This window comes from Hylobates moloch, unplaced genomic scaffold (assembly GCF_009828535.3).
Source record: "Hylobates moloch isolate HMO894 unplaced genomic scaffold, HMol_V3 SCAFFOLD_8, whole genome shotgun sequence".
In the NCBI taxonomy this organism is placed as follows: Eukaryota; Metazoa; Chordata; class Mammalia; order Primates; family Hylobatidae; genus Hylobates; species Hylobates moloch.
This window is the reverse complement of record NW_026652283.1, coordinates 56,958,303-56,978,903: the sequence shown is the minus strand read 5'-3', so window position 1 is coordinate 56,978,903 and position 20,601 is coordinate 56,958,303. Positions and strand designations below refer to the sequence as shown.

At 40.5% G+C, this 20,601-nt stretch overlaps 1 protein-coding gene across 1 annotated transcript in view; it reads left to right on the top strand.

Moving 5' to 3' along the window:
* The window catches only part of PAPPA2 (pappalysin 2), a 298,454-nt gene extending 278,181 nt beyond the window's left edge, over positions 1 to 20,273 (top strand). Inside the window, exons 21-22 of the mRNA XM_032160910.2 lie at positions 17,770 to 17,868; positions 19,979 to 20,273. Coding sequence (XP_032016801.1) covers positions 17,770 to 17,868; positions 19,979 to 20,053 — 174 coding nt within the window. The 3' untranslated portion in view covers positions 20,054 to 20,273. The remainder of the gene's footprint in view (positions 1 to 17,769; positions 17,869 to 19,978) is intronic.
* Positions 20,274 to 20,601: the final 328 nt, after the last annotated feature.

The window sequence follows — 20,601 nt, the reverse complement described above, 5'->3', positions numbered from 1 at the left end:
TCCAGTAAAATTCATAAGCCTAGACCTGTACTCACAAGTCTTTTCAAGAAATGCCTCTATCAATAAATATAGGTATTCTGAGCTTATGAGGCTTCTCTTGGACAAAGTTCTTAGGCTGTTTCCTCAGAGTCCTTTTGTAAACTGCAAGGATCTCCTACGTGTTGATTTAATCCAATTGAAGGTCCTAACAAATGATGTAATGGTTCACTCCTTAATTTGTTTCTTTGCTTAACATTGTCTTAACTTCAGTCTTAGAAGGCCTTTCTAATGCAGATTATTATGAAATTTGATCTTTACTGGCCAGAGATGAGAAACAGTTTTATTTTTCAGTACTACAAGTTTTAGAATTTCTAATAATTTATATTCCTGGTCAATTCTACTAGCAAAGCAATAACCTTTTCTGCGCTCATCTCTTCTCACAGTACCTTACCAAATTAAGGTAATAACCACCAACTAATCCTGGTAATATTCTTCTTCAAAACTTCTTTATTCAAAGCCAATAGGGCATTACTAAATTTTTGGCCTGCAAGTAATAACAATTAACAATATAATTTCTCTCTCAAGTAACTACAGGAAACATTTTACGAAATACCTTGCTACCACACAAATGAAGAACATAATTTTTCCAGCCTCCTGAAACATTTATTTTGCTTCCTGCTCCTCCATTCCAGAGCCAATCTCATACATTTTAGGTTTTTTGTTTGTTTGTTATGGTAACATCCTACTTCTGATACTACTGTCTGTATTAGTCAAGTGTTCCTGCAATAATGTCACATAACAAACAATCCCCAAATGTCAATGGCATATAACACAAAGTATTATTAGTCTGCTCAGTGAAGCTGATCTTGAAGGAGATAAGGAAGTATGGAATGACTCAAGGTTAAAGAGGTAAATAAAAGGTAGATCATTAGATCTCTGGTATGCCAATCTAAGCAATTTGGGCTTTATTCTGCAGCCAGTGTTGATTCAATGAGGGCTTATAAATAGAAGAATATGAATTAATCAAGGTAGGCTGTGGTCATAAATTAACCCTAAAATTGCAGTGATTTACCATTACATTTCTCACTTACATTAAGTCTGGTATAACTCTCTAGAGCAGCTATTCCTTTCTTCCATCTTATTACTCTGTCCTTTCAAAATGTGATCTCCATGGTTGCCTCCTTGAAGACAGAGGAGAAATACAAAGCAAGGCCAGTAACTCTTGATTCCCTTGGACTAAAAGTAATGCATCATTTCTGTTGGTCCTCCCATTCACCAGACATGGTCACATGTCGTCAAGCCCATAATAAGTGAGGCAGAAAACTCTAAGGGACCACAGAGATATCTGTGAGCACTAAGAATCTCTGTAAGAGAGAAAAGAAGGTAGGATGTATAATTTAAGAAGAAATCATGGTGGCAAAATTGAACCATGGGGGTCAGGGCGTTACCATCTCTCACCTGAACTAATGTAACCGCCACCTCACCGAACTGAGGAAGTGCAAAGAAAGGAGAAAAGAGCCTGAATACAAAATTATGTCTGCAATAGGATAGTATTAGTTTGCTGGGTGTAATGATGAGGGAGGAGTTAAAGATAAAGTAAATGGGATTGGAAAGATGGCAGTGGTGGATGACAGTACCGTGGGCTTGCCTCTTACACTGTCTCAGTTTGCTCTGAAATAAGCTCAGTCAACAATTTATCAACACACATTGCTTGAACATCTGCTGTGGGGAACAAAAAGACCTGGTTGCTGCCTGCATAGTTGGAGGTGTGTGCTATTTGTATGTGTTTTTGTTGCTGTATCTATTTTGAATGTCTGGTTAACCAGCTTCTATTTGGCAGGGGACATGTTGAATTTTTCTGTGTTTATACTGCCACACACACAATCAAATTTAATAGTAAACATCCTACAAGTAGTTAATAAATATTCACATTTGGCTAAGTGATGCTCATTTTATTCTCTTCTTTGGCTGTTCTTGCATATATTCCTTGGGAAATTTCTTATGCATTAAATATAGAATATTGCAGTTCAGAGCTAGAATTAGTACTTTATTTCTAATTTATTTTTTAATTAGAGAAACCAAGTAGTAAATTGAATATGCGTTATCCAGATGTGAAAGCCTTTGAACAAACAGAGATGAAGTTGACTCCCCAATATCCTCATGTTTGCCTGCCGGTTTGGAAGTTTAAAATACTTAAGTTTAATTTGCACCTCTATTGCTCATTCCCCAAGTGACCTTGGGGCACGACCCTTTGTCCCATTTTCCCCATCAGTGGAATATGGATAATCATATTAATCTGCCTCACCAGGCGATGTGAGGACTAATTAAAAATGAGATTAGATTCAACTGAAGTCTTTCTAATGTGAAAAATATTAAACTTGGTGATGCATGTCTGAAATGCTGTTAGGGTCTGGGAATGGTCTCTGGCTTTGGAACTGCTTGTGACCCTGATGACACTACAGCTAAGACTGGAGTGCCTGCAGGCTGCCCATCTTGCTCATTGGCCAGATTGCCTCTGACCTGGTTCCATGTCCTGTGGGCCCAGCCTGAAGGCCAACTCTGTGTAGAATTGACTGGTAACTGAATAACAGAAGCTAATGATCTGTTCACTTCTTAATGCTTCCTCAGAGACTTACTTCATGCCTTTCCTCCTCTTACCTCCTTTTCCTGACAGGATCTCTGGGAATTCTTTGGATTGATCCATCACTATAATAGTTAAATTGATAAGTTTACTAAATATCTTATGTGTTTTGCTCATACTTACTTCACCTAGGCAGATAATGCCCTGATGCACAGAGCTGGCTTTTCCAGTTGTGTTTTATAGGTAACTACATCTACTAGGTAATTTTAGGGGTGTTTTGCATGGTCTCATTTCTCCCCTGAGTACTTGTCTTCCAAATGTGGTTCATAAAATACCAAACTTCTTGTAATTAATTTCATATCTTGCCTTATTCTTTTATCTTTTATTTAATTGCAGATACATATTAGTCCTTGACCCTCTAGTATGTCAGCGGCTTTCCAGAGGAATAGGAAAATATGCAGATACCATGGCAGGGATGGAGACATTGGTTATGGGGGTCGTTAGAAGGTGCAAAGAGTTCAGCATGAAGGTGGGGATGATGAGAAAAGAAAGGAGAGACTAGGAGACTCAAGACAAACTTAGATAGAGCCTTGCTGCTATACCTCAGCTCTCAATAGAATCTAAGATAAATAATTAGGTACTGCGGATAACTTTGATTATTGTATATTTTGGTTGCTTTGAAACCACGTTATGTATTCTATCCCCATAGTTGGGCAAGGTAAATGGTAAGATCCCTGAGATTAGAGAACACCGTTAAGAGGAAAAATGTCAAAGTCATTAGGTAGCCACTTTGGGAGGGCTGTGCTCCACCCTCACAGACAGAGAACCATTGATACGAAGAGTATCCAGGCACATTTATCTCATGAAACAAACAAAAAAGACAACTGGGGATTGTTCAGTATATTTAATAACATTATTGAGTGTTTTTAGCATTCCAGGTCATGCTATGAGGAATTATTACCATTGCTACCATCCTTGTCTTACCGATGAGGAAACTGAGGGGCTGAGAATTTAATTAACTTCCCAAATCTCCTGAGCTAGTAAATATGGGACCAGTTAATGAACCTCAGTAATGTGATTCTAGAGTCCATGTTCTTAGACTGGTAGGAAGACTAAAAGCAAAGGAACAAATAAATGATGTATAAACTAGAAGTGACTTTTAGAAAATACAACTGAGAGATGAAGATGGAGTGCTGACCACCTGTTAGGAACCCTTTCTGGGCTTGCAAGATTTAAACCAGAATAAATGGAAAAGGAGATATGCCAATGAACTCTGCTTAGCAAGGATCAAAGACCAAGAAAATGAGAGCAGAGAACATGTTGTGAAACAGATGCAGTCAATCAGTGATGAGTGGATTAGACACACAGACAAGCATCCTGGAGATAAAGGGAATGTAAACAAGACACTCGCACAGAGAATAGGTTCCATATGGGTGAAAGTGAGACTGGATGGACCAACCAGTTGGGGGAGAAAGGAACAGCTGGGCCAACAAATCAGGATGTATGGCAGGTTGAGGATCAGAAGCACAATGATCAGCCACACAAAGGAACAGCTGGGCCAACAAATCAGGATGTATGGCAGGTTGAGGGTCAGAAGCACAATGATCAGCCACACAAACTGAACTGTCCGTACACATGGGAACTAAATATTAGACTGAAGCTAAAAGAAACAAGACTACTGGCAAGAAAACATTCTAGAATAAACATGACACCTCCCTATTGCCATTTTTCAGGTCAACTGGACCTGGATATTACTGGGGATGATAAAATAGTTATGTCTAAATTGTGGAAAAAGTCTGGCAGAAATTGGGCAGAATAGAAAATGTGCGGGGCCCCTCTAGACCTGTGTTTATATATATAGGAAAAAGGAAAATCTGTAGAGCTTCTCACTGTGAGCTGGGACGGGTCTTGCTGCTTAATCAAGATCTATGTTCCATGACTCAGACCTTTGATTGTGGTAAGGATACTTTCTAGGTAGATTTTCAGTGATCAAATTATTTTAGAAAAGTGTATCATGATTTGAATAGTCAATGTCATAGATAAGCCTTCATCTCCACTGGTCTTTTGCCCATATATGACCATTCAAGTGGTCCTGACAACTTTCCTTCACAATACCCCTCCTATCCGCCTTTTTCTATTCCATATTATGACCAGCCAATTCTGTTCTTCTTCGTTCATATTGCTTGAACTCAACTCCTACTTGGTCCTGGCCCTTCCAGTTGTCTTCTGAACGTTCCCTGTATTATCTCCAGATCTAACCTTCAAAACACAGCTTTTATCATTTCTTCTTCTGGAAAAAAAAAAAAAAACTTTAGTTTTTCCCTATTGTCTTCAGAATACAGATTAAATTCCTCTGGATGGAGATTTTGACTTAGTTCCAAACTTGCATCATTAATATTTGAAACAGAAAACCACAGATACATCTTTTCTTTTTCCATCTGAAATGTCAGCTTATATTTGGCCTTCCTGCTGGGATTATTCTCTCCATTTCTCTGCCAAAATCCTATCCATTCTTCAAAGATTAGGTTTAATCCCGTGTACCCCATAAAGCCTTTCTAAAATGCTCCAGGCAGGTCCTCTTTCTGCACTGCTATCATTCTTATTAGTGGTACCATTAATTACTCTGGGAACTGACCCTCTACCTATGATTTCTTTCCTATGGTCTTAGGTGCAGTTCAGATTCTGTTTTATGCAGCACTCATGCCACAGTGACTTCTTTGAGGCAAATACTTTGTCACCCAGGAATCTTCTGTGGTGCCTTGTGGATAGCAGACACACTAAACACGTATTGATCAAATATCCCAGGATTCTAGCAACTAACCCTATGCCTGGCTTATAGTAAAATAGATGTCAATTTACTGTATAAAGTAATTTTGGCAAAATGTAAAGGTTTTTTTCTGGATAATTATAAAAGAAAGTTTTCTATTTTTCCTTTAAAAAATACTATATAATACATTTCTCATGGCTATCTGTGACATTGACTTTTTCTTAGACAGAAGGTGGCTACCTCATTCTCATAGTTTCATTCTCATAGTTTCAGTGAGAGGTTAGACCAGGTGTACAGTACCGAGCAGTAGAGTGAGGCATATCATTAATACATGATAGCAATGCTGGAGGCAGCATGAGCATATCAGGATGGTCAGGGCACAGGCCTGAACACTGGACAGTGGCTCTATCCTCAGACACATTCCCTATCATCATGATCAGACACATTATCATCAGACATATTCCTTAACAGCGCCAGTTTTTATTTTTTTTCACCTGTAAAATGGTTATGATAATGGGCCCAATAACAGAGTTATTGCAAGGGTTCATAAAACCACATGTACAAACCTTGTAGTACACACCACACACCTATATAAAATAAAAATAGCATTTTGCTTCTATACAATGGTTTGTAGTTTGTAAAAACAGTTTTATGTTTAGGTTTGCTCCTTATACCTGAAGGTTTCAGATAATTTGTGTGCATCTATATGTGTGTATAAAATAAAAATATACTTTATGTTACAAATCTATAATATAGATTATATATTATTAATTATTATACACATAGTATAATACATATGAGAAAGAGAGAAGCATATATATGCATCATATATATTTACCACATCTATGTGTATGTGTATATAAGTACATACAAATATATATATACAGATATATGTATACAGTTGCATATACATACATGTGCACATGCATTGCATAGACATGAAAGAGAATAAAAGAGAGAAAACAAGTGCTATGAACACTAACAAAAGGCCAGGCATGGTGGCTCATGCCCATAATCCCAGAACTTTGGGAGGCTGAGGCGGGTGAATCACGAGGTCAGGAGTTCGAGACCAGCCTGGCCAACATGGTGAAACCCTGTCTCTACTAAAAATACAAAAAATTGGCTGGGCGTAGTGGTGGGCAGCTGTAATCCCAGCTACTTGGGAGGCTGAGGCAAGAGAATCTTTTGAACCCAGGAGACGGAGGTTGCAGTGAGCAGTGATCGTGCCACTGCACTCCAGTCTGGGCAACAATGCAAGACTCCATCTCAAAAAAAAAAAAAAAAAAAAAATTAAAAAAAAACGAAAGAAAAAGAACACTAACAAAAACTCAAAGAAATGTAGATTAAAGTTTACCCCAAAGTGAAACACTTTCATCTTTGTAAAGAGCTGGATGTGGTATCAGAATGGGAAAAGGCTTGTCAAATGCTGTGCTTTCTTTAAACAGTTCTCACCCTAGCAGTCTCTGCTTACTCCTCAAAATTCCTCTCAATGTACTTGATTGCTGAGAAAGAGAGGGAAGGATGGAAGGGGGGAGGAGGGAGAGAATGAGAGAGAATGGGAAAAAAAAAAATAAGATGCTCAGCAAACAGCAGGAGGGCCAAGAAAAATATTTAATCCAAACAAGGCATACGGTCGTTTCCTCCCACAGTCTGCATTCCCAGTCACCTTCCACAGGCGGGCTCGGGGAGCCAAGAAATGCTGGCCTGCTTGGCATGTGCCTGCATGCGGTGGACAGGCAGGGGTGAGCACGCATGCTGGGGCTGTGGTGGAACATTCTGGTCACCAGCTCAGGCCTGCCTCAGCCTCCCATGAACTGAATACTGGCCAAGGCATCAGGAGACAGAGACGGAGGGAAGTAAAGGATCAAAGTCCAAACAGGACCTAACAGTCTGTCCCGGGCCTTCTTGTAGGGTCACATGCTTTTCCTTTCTTCCCCCAGCTGCATGTTATCTGTCTCTGACTTGTACCTGTCTCCTCATCCTTTCATCTCCCACAGCTATGTAAGCTCCATCCAGACAGAGCATGTACTACCTCACGTTTCAATTATGTGGGATGTGGCCTTGTGCAGCAGCTGGCCAAGGGCCCAGAGAGAAGGGGCACAGTGAGTGGCCACCTAGAGAGGTGACCAGAGAAAGGCACTGGAAGGTCCCACCTTGCTGGGCAGGGTGCCTACAGGGTGCCTGAAATTCTGCTCTCAATTTCATTCATCTATAGTCTTAAGTTTGATGTCTGGAAGAGTCTACTGTGAATAAGTCTATGACTGGACGGCCACGCCGAGCTATTTTCAGGTGATATTTTGGGGTGAATAATTGATAGTGAAAATAAATACCTGGGAGGCAAGGGGACAAGATAGGGGAAATAATTGGGCATGGTGGTTTATACCTGTAGTCCCAGCTACTTGGGAGACTGAGGCAGGAGGATTGCTTCAGCCCAAGGGTTTGAGACCAGCCTGGACAACATAGCCAGACCCCATCTCTTAAAAAATAAATTTAAAAAAAAACAGACAAACAGATGACAGGGGGAATGTTTACCTTATCTTGGAGGAAAGGTAAGAGGAGTGAAAAACAAGAACTGTTCTGAGTTTTTAGTTTTATAGAGTTAATTCTGGAGAGAATTCACTAGTTTAATCCATCAAATATTTATTAAGCACATATTGTAATGTATTGGATACTGTGCTGATGCACAGGGTTTATTGCTGATGGAGGAAAAGGGAACAGAAAAGAGACAAAAATGGAAGTGTTCCTGCCCCCATGGTCCTTGCAGAGTTGCAGACCTCTTGTGTTCAAGGTTTCTATGTCTGACCTTGAAACAGAGTTGGTTGGCTCCAGTTAGCTGAAAAGGAAGCAGGATATTCCCTAAACAAATGATTGTTAATCCATTGATTGTTTAAAGAAGAGAGCCAAATGTCATGCAGTAAGACTGTATCTGAAGACCTTGCAGACCATCTACACCACTCTCAACATGAAAGCAAGAAAAAGGAAATTACAAGAACTCATGGACCTATCAGCCCTGCAATGGGGACAGTGAGGTCTGATGGTATGTCATTATTAATTCTTGTAGGAGCCCACGGCACAGGCTTTGCTGTGTCACAAACATTGGTACTATGGAAGCCTGGCAATGAGTCCACCTGATGGACTGCTGCTGTTCCTGGGCAGCGTTTTAAGAAGCATTGCTGTGTACTTAGAGGAGGAGGAAGGGTGACAGTGCCATGAAAACAGTCTTTGACAGCAAAAGATTGGGAATCACTGGAATAAAATCTTGACAAATGAATTGTACAGGATCAGCTTCACTGGAGAAAAGGGGGTCCCATGGAGGACAGCAAACACTGATGGAGGAGTAGACAAAAGTTTTTTGGTTTTTGTTTGTTTGTTTTAGGACATGGAGTTGGGTTTGGTGCGGAAGGGTCAAGGAGTGATCCAGTGCAGAAGGAATAAAGGTGGTCAGGGGAGTGGAGCACTGGGTGCCTTCACAGCCTTCAAAGTGTATCTTGTGTAGTTTTGGTAACAGGTGAGGGAAGAGATAGGGCAAAAGGTACCCAACACCTTACCATCAGCAAGGCCTCTGAGGACACATTCCCATCAGGAATGGCTCAGGTTGCAGCTCTCAACAGAAGGGCCAATAAAAACTTCGCAGAAGTGCTGTTGTTTTCAGTAGGGCCCTGCGCAGGGATGTTCTGTCCTTAAGGAGCCAGGCTTCAACTTCGAGCTGGTGTTTTTCTTGCACAAATGTGCATGGATATCACCTGGACACTGTCTTGCCCATTTTCACCCTTTGGGACTATAACTCCATCCATCAGCACTGACCCCCTCCTGGCCTTGAGGTGGGCAAGACCACTCATATAGAACTGTCTCTCCCAGAGGAGAGACTACATGGGGAAGCAGGTCAGTGTGTGCTTGCAGTGAGGTAGAGAGTTTGTGTGACTTTGAGTCTTTATTTGCCACTATTTGAAAGCGGCCATGAGGTTAGTTTTGGCTGAAAAATAAGTCCCAGAGAGTCTCCTCACCTTCCTGTTTTCCTGCAGCACATATCAGAGAAGAAATATCTATGTGATGGTTTGGGGTTTCTTTCGGAGGCTAAGACACCCAAGTCACCACTATGGTTTTTGAAGAGAGCCCTGGTTTCCAGGAGCCAATCAGACCATTTCTTTTCTGTTTCTATAAGTTTCAAAACTATTTCCCTTGTCACCTGACTCTGTCTTTCATGACTGAGGCACATGCATTGGTGGTAAAAGTGAATAGGGAAGGAGGCTCTCAAGGATGCAGCATGCCTGGTTTTGACTAAGGTGTTGGTGGCAGAATCTTGAAGTTTTCTGACCAGAGTCTCTAGGGAGACAATTCAGGCACCAACCTGCAATGGTAAAAGCAATGGTAGTTTTCTTGCTGCTTTCATAAAATTATGAATTATTGAATGCTTGCTATAGGTCAGGCATTGTGCTGTGTGTTTCACCTCCATTTGCTCATTTATTTCTTGCAGCAATTCTGTGAGGTAGGTGCTTTTTTTTCATTCACTAACAAGAACACTGCTGCTCATTGTTAAGAAATTTTCTCAGATTCTAATTGTTGGTAAGGAGCAGAGCTGGGATCTGAGCATAGGTTTATGTAAAACCATATGCTGTGCTCTCTTTTTTTTTTTTTTTTTTTTGAGACAGAGTCTCACTCTCGCCCAGGAGGAGTGCAGTGGCGCGATCTCGGCTCACTGCAATCTCCTCTTCCCAGGCTCAAGCGATTCTCCTGCCTCAGCCTCCCAAGTAGATGGGATTACAGGTGTGTGCCACTGCACTTGGCTAATTTTTGTATTTTTAGTAGAGACAGGGTTTCTCCATGTTGGCCAGGCTGCTCTCAAACTCCTGGCCTCAGGTGATCCACCCACCTCGGCCTTCCAAAGTGCTGGGATTACAGGTGTGAGCCACTGCACCCGGCCATATCCTGTGCTTTTAATCGCCATACTCTATAGCCTTGATAGTTTCTGGGGCAGGAACTATTACGCCCTGGGTACCTTGGAGTAAGTGAAGTCGATACAGATGAAAGATGTCTTTTTTATCTTATTTTTGCTTGCTTTTCTTTTCTCATCTAATTTTTCTCAACTATTTCTCTCAGAGGAGATTGATTTTTGTCCTATTTGATTGTTTCTAAGACTTTGCTTTGGTCTTGGTGTCAAATGTAGATAAGCTGATTATAATCAGGCTTCTCTTTCAGCCTCTGCAGAGGTACATATTTGCCTTTTTAGAGGGTCTGGTGAGTTACATAGGCAGTGGTTTGAGGTCCTACACAGAAGATATACTACCACCCATGCACCAGTGATGCATGAGAGGCCACACAAGTAGACGTGCAGTCGGCGTTCCTCTGATCATCCAGCAGGATGTGGATCTTCATTGTCTTTCTTTCAGTTACATCTTCTCATCTCTTGTTTGTAGATTCCACCCTTTCCCTTCTAGGAGATACTCTGTACAACTTCAACTGTTAGCCGAAAACACAGAAGATCCTTAATGTCTTACTGTTAGTGACTTAGCCAAGGCCTGGATTTGAATCACATAGACTTCAGAGCTGGTAGGCAGGAGCAAATCTCTTGGCTCCCAAGTGAGCCAAGCTACCTGCGGAGCATCATAATATGATTGTGTCATTCTGTATCAGTCCTCATAAACATTGTCTTTTTATTAAAGTACTAACAGGGTTACGTAAAAACTCCCTACCTTACAAAGGGCCAAGACCTAGGCCCTTATTCTAGATCACCTGTTAAAACCCAACCACTTGATCACAGATATTTGCAAACATTCCTAGGACAGCCATGGTTTACCACTTTCTTTCTGCTCTGGTTTACAGTTTCTTTGTTTTTTGGCCTTTGGGAAATGTTCTTTTTCTTCTTATGATGCCAGATGTGAAACTGAGAGAATATTATTATGTTTTATCTAACATTTTAGATGGTTTATAGAGGGGTAATTTTTACATAGTATATTCTACTGCCTTGTCCTACTTTCTGGCTGAAACATAAGTATGATACACCTCCAAAGGTATGGATGTGTACCATGTTCTTCACTTAGAAGATGATCTTCATATATATTATATATATACACATGACCTACATATATATTTGTATATATATATGTATGTGTGTCTGTGTGTGTGTATGTGTATATATATATATATATATATGATTTATCTCAACTCCAGTGTCTACAGTATATGCATTTATAGTAAGAAATGAACTAGATGCCCATAAAATCTGGACCTGTGTCTAAGTTATGTGATTCTCATAAGGTAACATACCTAGCAAATTTTCTAGCAGTACAGGAATAATGAAAAGGAAGGATCTGGTCATAAAGTATGCTAAGGAAATGTAGTTTGCCTCTCACTTCAAAATAGGACAATCATATTTATTTATTTGTTGACAACCTACATCAGTCATTAAACTAGTAGCTGGGACTACAAAGTTGATTAGATCCCAAGCCTTTGAAAATACATTCCAGAGGTTAAGCTCTATAATAAATATGTGGATCAAATATACCATAATTCAGAGAAGGGACAGCTTTCTGAGTCCAGGAAGTCAGATGAAATTTTCCAGAGAAGATTGTTCCTAAGAAACTATTCCTGCATAAGCCATCTTGGTATCTATCTATTTGAATTTTATGTTTTCCAAGAATACTTGCAGACCCACAAATGTGACATCATTGGAACCCTCCATCCCGAGGAATGAACAATGGAAGAGTTGAACAACGCCATTTCCTTTTTTCCGCACATGACAGCAATGAGCAGCAAAACGTCTGGTTTTAGCATTCTGAGTATTGGAAATAAGTGTTTCTGGGCTGTAGGCATCTGTCGATGTAACTGGAGCACAGTGTTGCTTCCTCCTGAGGATATCAGCCTCTAGGGGAATATACCAAGCCCCAAGTCTCCAAAGGAGCAACAGTGCCAGGCAGCCTATTTGGGATAAACCTTGACCCACAGCTGAGAAAAACAGAAGTGAAGTTGTGGGCTGGGTGGGGTGGCTCACGCCTGTAATCCCAGCATTTTGGGAGGCTGAGGCGGGTGGAACACCTGAGGTCAGGAGTTCGAGACCAGCCTGGCCAACATGGTGAAACCCCGTCTCTACTAGAAATACAAAAAATTAGCCAGTTGTGGTGGCTCAATCCTGTAATCCCAGCTGCTCGGGAGGCTGAGGCAGGAGAATCGCTTGAACCTAAGAGACGGAGGTTGCAGTGAGCTGAGATCACGCCACTGCACTCTAGCCTGGGCAACAAAAGTGAAAATTCGTTTCAAAAAAAAAAAAAAGTGAAGCTGTGTGGGTCCAGAGGAATTGAGATTATGCATGACCATTTCTTTGTCTCTGTGTTAGATTGCTTGGTTCACTTAATACACCCGTACCAAGCCCCTTTTGTAAAGGTGCCAAAAGAATTTAAGTTACCCTTCTTTCCCAATAAATTAAAAGACTAATGAAATCATCAAATAGTGGTGGTATGGCATCGTAGAAAGAACAGAAGACCCAGTATCTAGAGATTTGGAATCTGTCCCAGGATTGCTACTAACTATCCTTGAAAACAAGACAGTTCACCTTTTTAAGGCTTCATTTCATCATTTGTAAAATAAAAAGTTTCTACTAAATAATCTTCAAGGTGTCATCTAGCCTTAGAATTTCATATATCTATGGTCTTCAAAAAAATCTCTTCAACATACTGATTTGATTTCCTTTGGATATATACCCAGTTGTGGGATTGCTGGATCACATAATTTACATTCCCAACAACAGTGTGAAAGGGTTCCCTTTCCTCCACATTCTCACAAGCATTTGCCTTTCATCTTTTGTTGTTGTTGTTGTTGTTTTTGAGATGGAGTTTCACTCTTGTCACCCGGACTGGAGTGCAATGGCACAATCCTGACTCACTGCAACCTCTGCCTACCAGGTTCAAGCGATTCTCCTGCCTCAGCCTCCCAAGTAGCTGGGATTACAGGCAGGCACCACCACACCCAGCTAGTTTTGTATTTTTAGTAGAGAGGGATTTCTCCATGTTTGTCAGGCTGGTCTCGAACTCCTGACTTCAGGTGATCCACCCGCCTTGGCCTCTCAAAGTGCTGAGATTACAGGAGTGAGCCACCGTGCCTGGCAGTCTTTCATCTTTTTGATAAACAACTAGTGGTCTTATTATCAGAGGTCCCTGAGGGGCCCTACAGGCTCCCCAGTTTCTGCCCTCAAGATTCTAAGACAGACCTTGTGCTAGGGCTCTAGTCTTGATGTTTTTTGCATTGTTTGGATATGAAGCCCAGGATATGTGGGCACAATAAGGTAAATCATGGGATGCGAAGGAGAATGAAGATCAGGCTAGAGGTCACCATTCATTGAAGAGCCAGAGAAAAAGAAAATTAGTGCACAGATTTGTATAGATTTACATAGAACTTCTATTTGCTGCAAGAACTTCATCAGGCACTGCACCATGCCTGCTTTGGAAAGGAGCTTCTTTGGGGCCTTATAGAACCGAATTAATATGAAGAAATTGAAGTGGCTCTGATTTGTCATTCACATAACAAGAAGTTTTTTTATGAAAATGATGTGGAAGACAGAAAATAGTGCTTGGCCTCAAGCAAAAATTTGATTAGCATCTTCTCTTGGTCTAAAACACTCATCAAGATAATAAAATAAGATTCAGTCCCATGCCTTACCTTTAGAGATACAGTCCCTTTTGGCTAAGATTCCAATCTATAGGTTAGTAAAGCAGAAGTTCTAAAGTCCAAACTAACCTTTCTAAAACATCAACATGGTCTTGAGTTCTGTTGCAAGCTGTAGAAGAACAATGTTCTTAATCTGGTTCAAGAAAGAGCGATCTTATCAGCCAATCAGTCAATGTTTATGGAACTATTCCCAAGCCTGGGCTCTGTAATAGGCAGCCTGAGACCACTCACCCTTCTATTTCTTCTTCTTCTTAGACAGATCTTTCAGATTTCTCAGAACCATCCAGTCCTAAGCTCTTCTCCATAGGGCCTAGATGTTGTGGAGCCAGCTCCTGAAAGCAGATTTCCCTCACCCCCAAAATCTGGATTAGGTATTTAACTCCTGTTCACATCTTGGTGCTACACTGAACTATCACATGAGCTAAAAAAAAAAAAAAAAAAAAAAAAAAAAAAAATTACTTATGATGGGTCCCCCCAGGGGCTGGAACTATGTTTCATTTATCTTTGTGACCCCATAACAATGCCTGGCATATATAGGTGTGGAATAAAGAATATGGAGTGATTGAATGACTGACTACACCCATAGACAGCAGACAGGGCCACACTATCTCTATGGCTAACTCCCCACAGCAACTTCAAAATGGGAAACATCGCCAGATTATATAACAGGCAGAAGAAATTACGTTTACTTTTGAGAAGTTTCCGAAGCGGTATTCGTAGGGCAGACTGACAGTCTTTCCTTTTCGTATTCCACCACATGCACACAGTCATTATTTGTCCATTTCATCTGCCTGGAACACAGCTAGAAAAGCCATGGCAAGAAAAGGCTTCCTATAACAATGAAAATAGGTATCATTAGGCTCATACGTCATAAGAAGAGTAGTCCAAACGCTCTCTCAGATTTAAGTATTCACTCTAGGTATAATGCTAAGGGCTTAACTTTCTGGCTCAAACATAAATCAGTTCTGAGGGGTGTGTGTGTGTGTGTGTGTGTGTATGTTTTAAAGGAGGCACATTTAGCAAAGAGGAGAGTTTTTCTATACAGTGAAAATAATATACAGTTGTATTAATGACTTTGGGTTCTATATGTTGTTAAAAGGCAGAAAAACGGGTGTTTTATAAAAATATTTTTGTTTTACCAAGATGGTTAAAATAAAAATTTAAAAAGTGACCCTTACCAGGATAAGCTTCAGATATTTGAAAAATGCACTTACGTGAAACGCTTTATTTTCTGATGTTACAGAATAAGCAAGGTATACATATGGGTGGTGACGTTCACCTATGTACACATTGTGCAGAGAAACCAAGCCCAGTACCTTTTCTTGGAAAAGATGCCTGTGGGTTAGAGTGATATCCTAAGACTGACATCTTTCAATTATTAAAATTAAAATTTTCTAGTCTATATCCAGTCTTCAGATATTTTTAAATTTGGGATCAATTAGTCATTTTTCCTTTCCTATTTTTTCATTGTAACCTTGGACTCAAACTGTCGAGCTTCCCAGGCACATGTTGCCATAGGAGACTCTGTTTGTTGAGGGTGGAGTGGTTTTTTTTGGCAGGTTGGGGGAGGAGCAATTAATTCTAATAGGTATATAGTAAATTAAACACTTGGGTCTTTCCAGCCTTTTTTCTGTATTTCTGCTCTTTTCTATAAACTTCGTTCTCTTTCCAGATGACTCTTTAAGAGCAGAAAAGAAGGAGCTTTTAGAAATAATTCCCAGGCTATAGCAAAGGAAGTCCAGTGGGGCCTGGAGGTCACTTAGGTCATTACTGCTCTTTTCTACATATGTTCCCTAATGTTCTTGAGACTAGAAGCGACCCTTGGTGAAGACTTTAGAAAGAAAAATTCCTTGGGATCCTTTACTAACCCATTCAAATATTTAGATTGTTCTTATGAAAAGAAAGATATCTTTAGATATACCTTTAATTTCCATTCTGAAGACCAGACTTATACATGTAAGAAAAGTATTTTGGGTGCTCCTTCAATTTTTATAGACAATTACATGGAAAAAAAAGAAGGAACTTATTAGGTTTTGCCAATGAGTCAGTCAGGGTTGGAGGAAAAGTAACAGATGTAGTGTTAGATGAATAAGATACACTCCAAACACTTGAAAGAGAAAAATAAAACTCTGGGGAAACTCCGTAGATGTATCCAGTCATCCTGCAAGAACCCAAGAGCATCTACAGGTGTTAAGGATGCACTAGTTATCTTTGACTTCCATTATTTGGCTGCAGTTCAGAACCTGAGTCTTGATTCTATAGTTATTCCAAGTTCTCTGGAGCCAGAATAACTGGCTCCAGCTTTAAAGACAAATGCTCATCACAGAATCTTTGTCTTTTATCCCAGTGAGGCCTGTGTTGAAAACAGAATTCATTTTCACTTCCTGCTCACAACTGACATTGCTATGCAGCTGTACGGCAGCTGTTGAGTTCCACCCCACAAGTAGCAGCTTCTCAGCGGTTGGCAAACTGGTATACATCTGCAATGATGTTCGAATGACCTCAGGATCCCATAGAATAAATTAAAATATTGAAGTAATAACTTGGATAAACTCGTTCTGATGTAACTCAATTGCTGAGAATTATTTAACGGCCATTTTTGAGTTGAGTGATCTATCTCATCAAAAGACGGTAAAATACAAAACTGTCCTTCTATTTGACATTTAAGGAGGGTAGAGGGGAGAGAAAGTGATTTGAACCTGTAAACTGGAAGGTGGCTTCAGAACTCAAGAGTTCTGTGGCCCAAAGAGTTGTGTGACCACAAGATGTTTCCTAGGACTTTATGGTTGGGCATCGCTCAGGATGAGGAGCAGCCAGGTTATTGAGTAGGTGGGCTGGCTGATTTACCCTCCAGGATACAGCAGGACAGCGTTTCCCTCCAGAGGTAGTTTTCTGGAGAAATAATGCATTGGGCTGCTGAGCTATTTTTTAACAACTTGTTGCTGTTCTTATTGTACATTCTCTTTTGGGGTGAAACACTCCATTAACTCTGGTTTGGCCTGGACGCCTTTCCCATTTTAGTTTGTGCTGACTTACTGCAGTAACAGTAGTGGATGGAAACAGTACAGCTTTCTCTGCTCTAACCCTGTGTCTAGTTTCTGTGCATGAGTTGGCTGTACCTGTGGGAATATTTGTGTTACAGCACTGGTGTCCTCAACCCAAGCACCACTGCGGGCTGGACAGACACCATCTGAGTCTTCATAGCACTCAAGGACTACTCAGGTCTCTAAGTGTCAGTCTTCAGTGCACCAGGAGAGGAGTGGAGGTTAATATGTGAGAAGCAGTACAAAGCCAAGTTACATGACATCTAATACTAAGCTTTATCTGACACTTGCTATGTGACCTGGGCAATTCTTATCATCTCTATGCATCCTCATTTCCAAAAAAGCAGGACTTTTGAGGCCAACTCTGCCTACTGCACAGGATTTCTCCCATGCTCAACAGAGTTAAAAATATGTGGAACTGTTTTGTAACCTACATAATATAAAGACCTCTTGTTACAAGAAGGCAAAAAAGCTGATCAAAGAGTTTAAATGACCTATCTCAGACCTTAGAGTAGGCCAGGAGCAGTGCTGCCAGTGAAATTTGACAATTCCTTGGACCTAGTGGTCTTGAGATTTTTTCAACTTCTTGCAAATATTAGGTCAATTTGTGTCCTGCACCTTGGGTGCTTTTCTGTAATATCTCTGGAGTTGTATGGATTCCGCTGGGATGGGAGGAGTGGCAGAGTCAAACAAGATATAATAAGGCTATACTGAGATGTTGCCTTCTAACCTCCCTACAGCCCTTCCAAGCAGATGGTTGGTGTGACACTATCAACAACCGAGCCTACTGCCACTATGACGGGGGAGACTGCTGCTCTTCCACACTCTCCTCCAAGAAGGTGAGTGAGAGAACCTGGGGATGGGGGAGGCAGTGGCTTCAGGAATAAAGGCAGGGTCTTCAGCTAGCTCTCATTCATGGTGTGTAATAATGGGTTTGTATTCAACAATTAGGAGGGAATTATAATGAACAAACATTGGAGCTTCTAAAGTGACAGGGTTAAGGGTAGCCTAGGTTCTTAGACAACACTAGTGCTTTGTCAGTTCAGTGATTCTTTCAGAAAAGCCATGGTTTTTGCTACAGAAAGACTCATACCTGCTTATCATTGGCCAAGAAACATCTCTGTAGGCAGGGAAAGTAATTGTCTTTACCCCTGGGGGAGGTGGGATTATCAACAAAGTGCTATTCAGTTACTAACCATCTTCATAATTACATTAATAATTTTACATAGTGTGTTACAAGCATCTCGCAGACACATGTTAAATGGCTGCCACCAGCCACCTGAGCACTCTCTGGATTTTATCGTGAGCAATAATCCTTTCTAAGGCTCTTTATCCCTGTTATTCTTGGCTCTGTTAAATTAGCAGATAGGCTCAAGCTAAGCCTTATAAAATAGAATAAGCTGAAATTTTGCAATAATATGGGTAAAAATCTAAGTGCTCCAAAGATATTTGAAGCTAGTTGGGTCCCTATGATAAATCTGAAATAAGCAAGAGATGTTATTTCCTTCCTTGTGTGTGTCTCTATGATAAAATGACACCTACCATGATCACCTACGTGCAGACTTGAATACTACATCTCTTACTCGCTAATGTTTAATCCTTAGTCAATATGTGGCAAACACTGTTCTCGCCACTTATGTGAATTAACTTATTTAATGCAGAGTGCTCAGGGGCTCATCATATCACTGTTTAATTTGGCTCTCTTTTGCTCTAAAAACCAATAAATCCTAAACTAAGAAACAGATCAAGAGCTTGGACCAAAGGTCAGAAATCAGGCCAGCTATCTCTGTATGGGAAGACAAGATAACTTAGGAAAAAATAAAGCAGTTCTCTCCCCATCTAACACTCTGCAAATCTAGTAATCGTCTGTAATAAATTTCAGTGCCTGTGGCCAGCATACACAGGAATTAGGATTGAAAAGGCACTTCACCCCTCTGTTGACTCCTAAATCACATTTTAAAGTAATGTGCAAATATGCTGGAAAATTTCCCCACACAACCCCACCCATTCTCCTACCCACTTGCCTAATCACCAAGCCCATCTCTTTAGTGTACTTGGACTAGTATTGTGTGTGATATGCCTATTTATTTTTATCTCATTAGTTTGTTAATGCCCCAAAGGGAAAAATCATTGCCACTTTTATATCACATCTCCCAAATACCCAATTTTCTCTGATGCTAGTTATGGATGTAGCATTTATCTGTTTGTAGCAGTGCAAGCAGAAGTGAGTAACTTTTTCCGGACTGTCTCTGGCATGAGGAAGAGATAGTTACATAGAAGGAAGGCAATACAGCCACAAACAATGGGTGGGGAGATGCATTATTCCACCAAGCCAAAGTATATCCTGGGCTCAAGAAGAGCAAAAACTCATGCTTTATGAGGATGGCAAAGATGTTCCTATTGTTCCAAGCACACTGAGGAGTTGGAGTCAGAGTGCTAGTCTGTAGCTAGTCTCGGCTTCCCATATAGTAGTCTCATTACCTTGAATTAAGTCACCCCACATCTCTTGTCCTTCCCTGTAAAGAGAAAATGCTAATGCTACCGTTCGTCTTTCCTACTTTACAGGGAAAGTGACAGTAACAGTAAGAGCAGTATTTTTAGATATGAGTGGTAATATTAGAACTGATAGAATAGTAGTTATAGATGCTTGGCAATATATAAGAGCTTTATACTCATATTATTTAAATCACACAAACACCCTCTGGGGTAGTTTCTGTTGTCCTCCCCAGTTTATATATGAGGCAAGTGAAGCAAGGAACAATTACCTTGCCTAAGGCTACATGATGACATGATGTGTGAGTGGGAAAACTGCGTGTTAATTTCCAGTTTGTGATATTAGCACATAATTCTACAGTTCCTCTGGGACCAAGTGAGGAAAGTGAAAGCTGGTTGAAAAGTGTGAAGCTATCATGGAAATGAGCTATTTCAACTTCCCTTTCATTCCCCTAGGTCATTCCATTTGCTGCTGACTGTGACCTGGATGAGTGCACCTGCCGGGACCCCAAAGCAGAAGAAAATCAGTAACTGTGGGAACAAGCCCCTCCCTACACTGCCTCAGAGGCAGTAAGAAAGAGACACTGACCCAGGAGGAAACAAAGGGTGAATGAAGAAGAACAATCATGAAATGGAGAAAGGAGGAAGGGCATGAAGGATTTTATAAGAAATGCAAGAGGATATTGATAGGTGCCAACTAGTTCATCGAGTAGCCCAAGTAGGAAAGAATCATAGGCAAAAGTTTATTTAAAGTGGCAGTTGATTAACATGGAAGGGGAAATATGATAGATATATAAGGACCCTTCTTCCTCATTTATATTCTATTAAATCCTATCCTCAACTCTTGCCCTGCTCCCCACTCTACCCCCTGCCAACTATTCAGTCCCACCCAACTTGTAAACCAACACCAAAATACTAGAGGAGAAGTTGGCAGGGATACTGTTAATACGCATTTCGAATGGATTGCCGTCTTTCAGAGCTTGTCTGCTCTCAACTGGCTCTTTTTCTTTTTGTGTAGTTTCCCTTAAATAATGAAGTTAGTTATTAATTCTTTATAAGTATTTAAACGTAATTATATA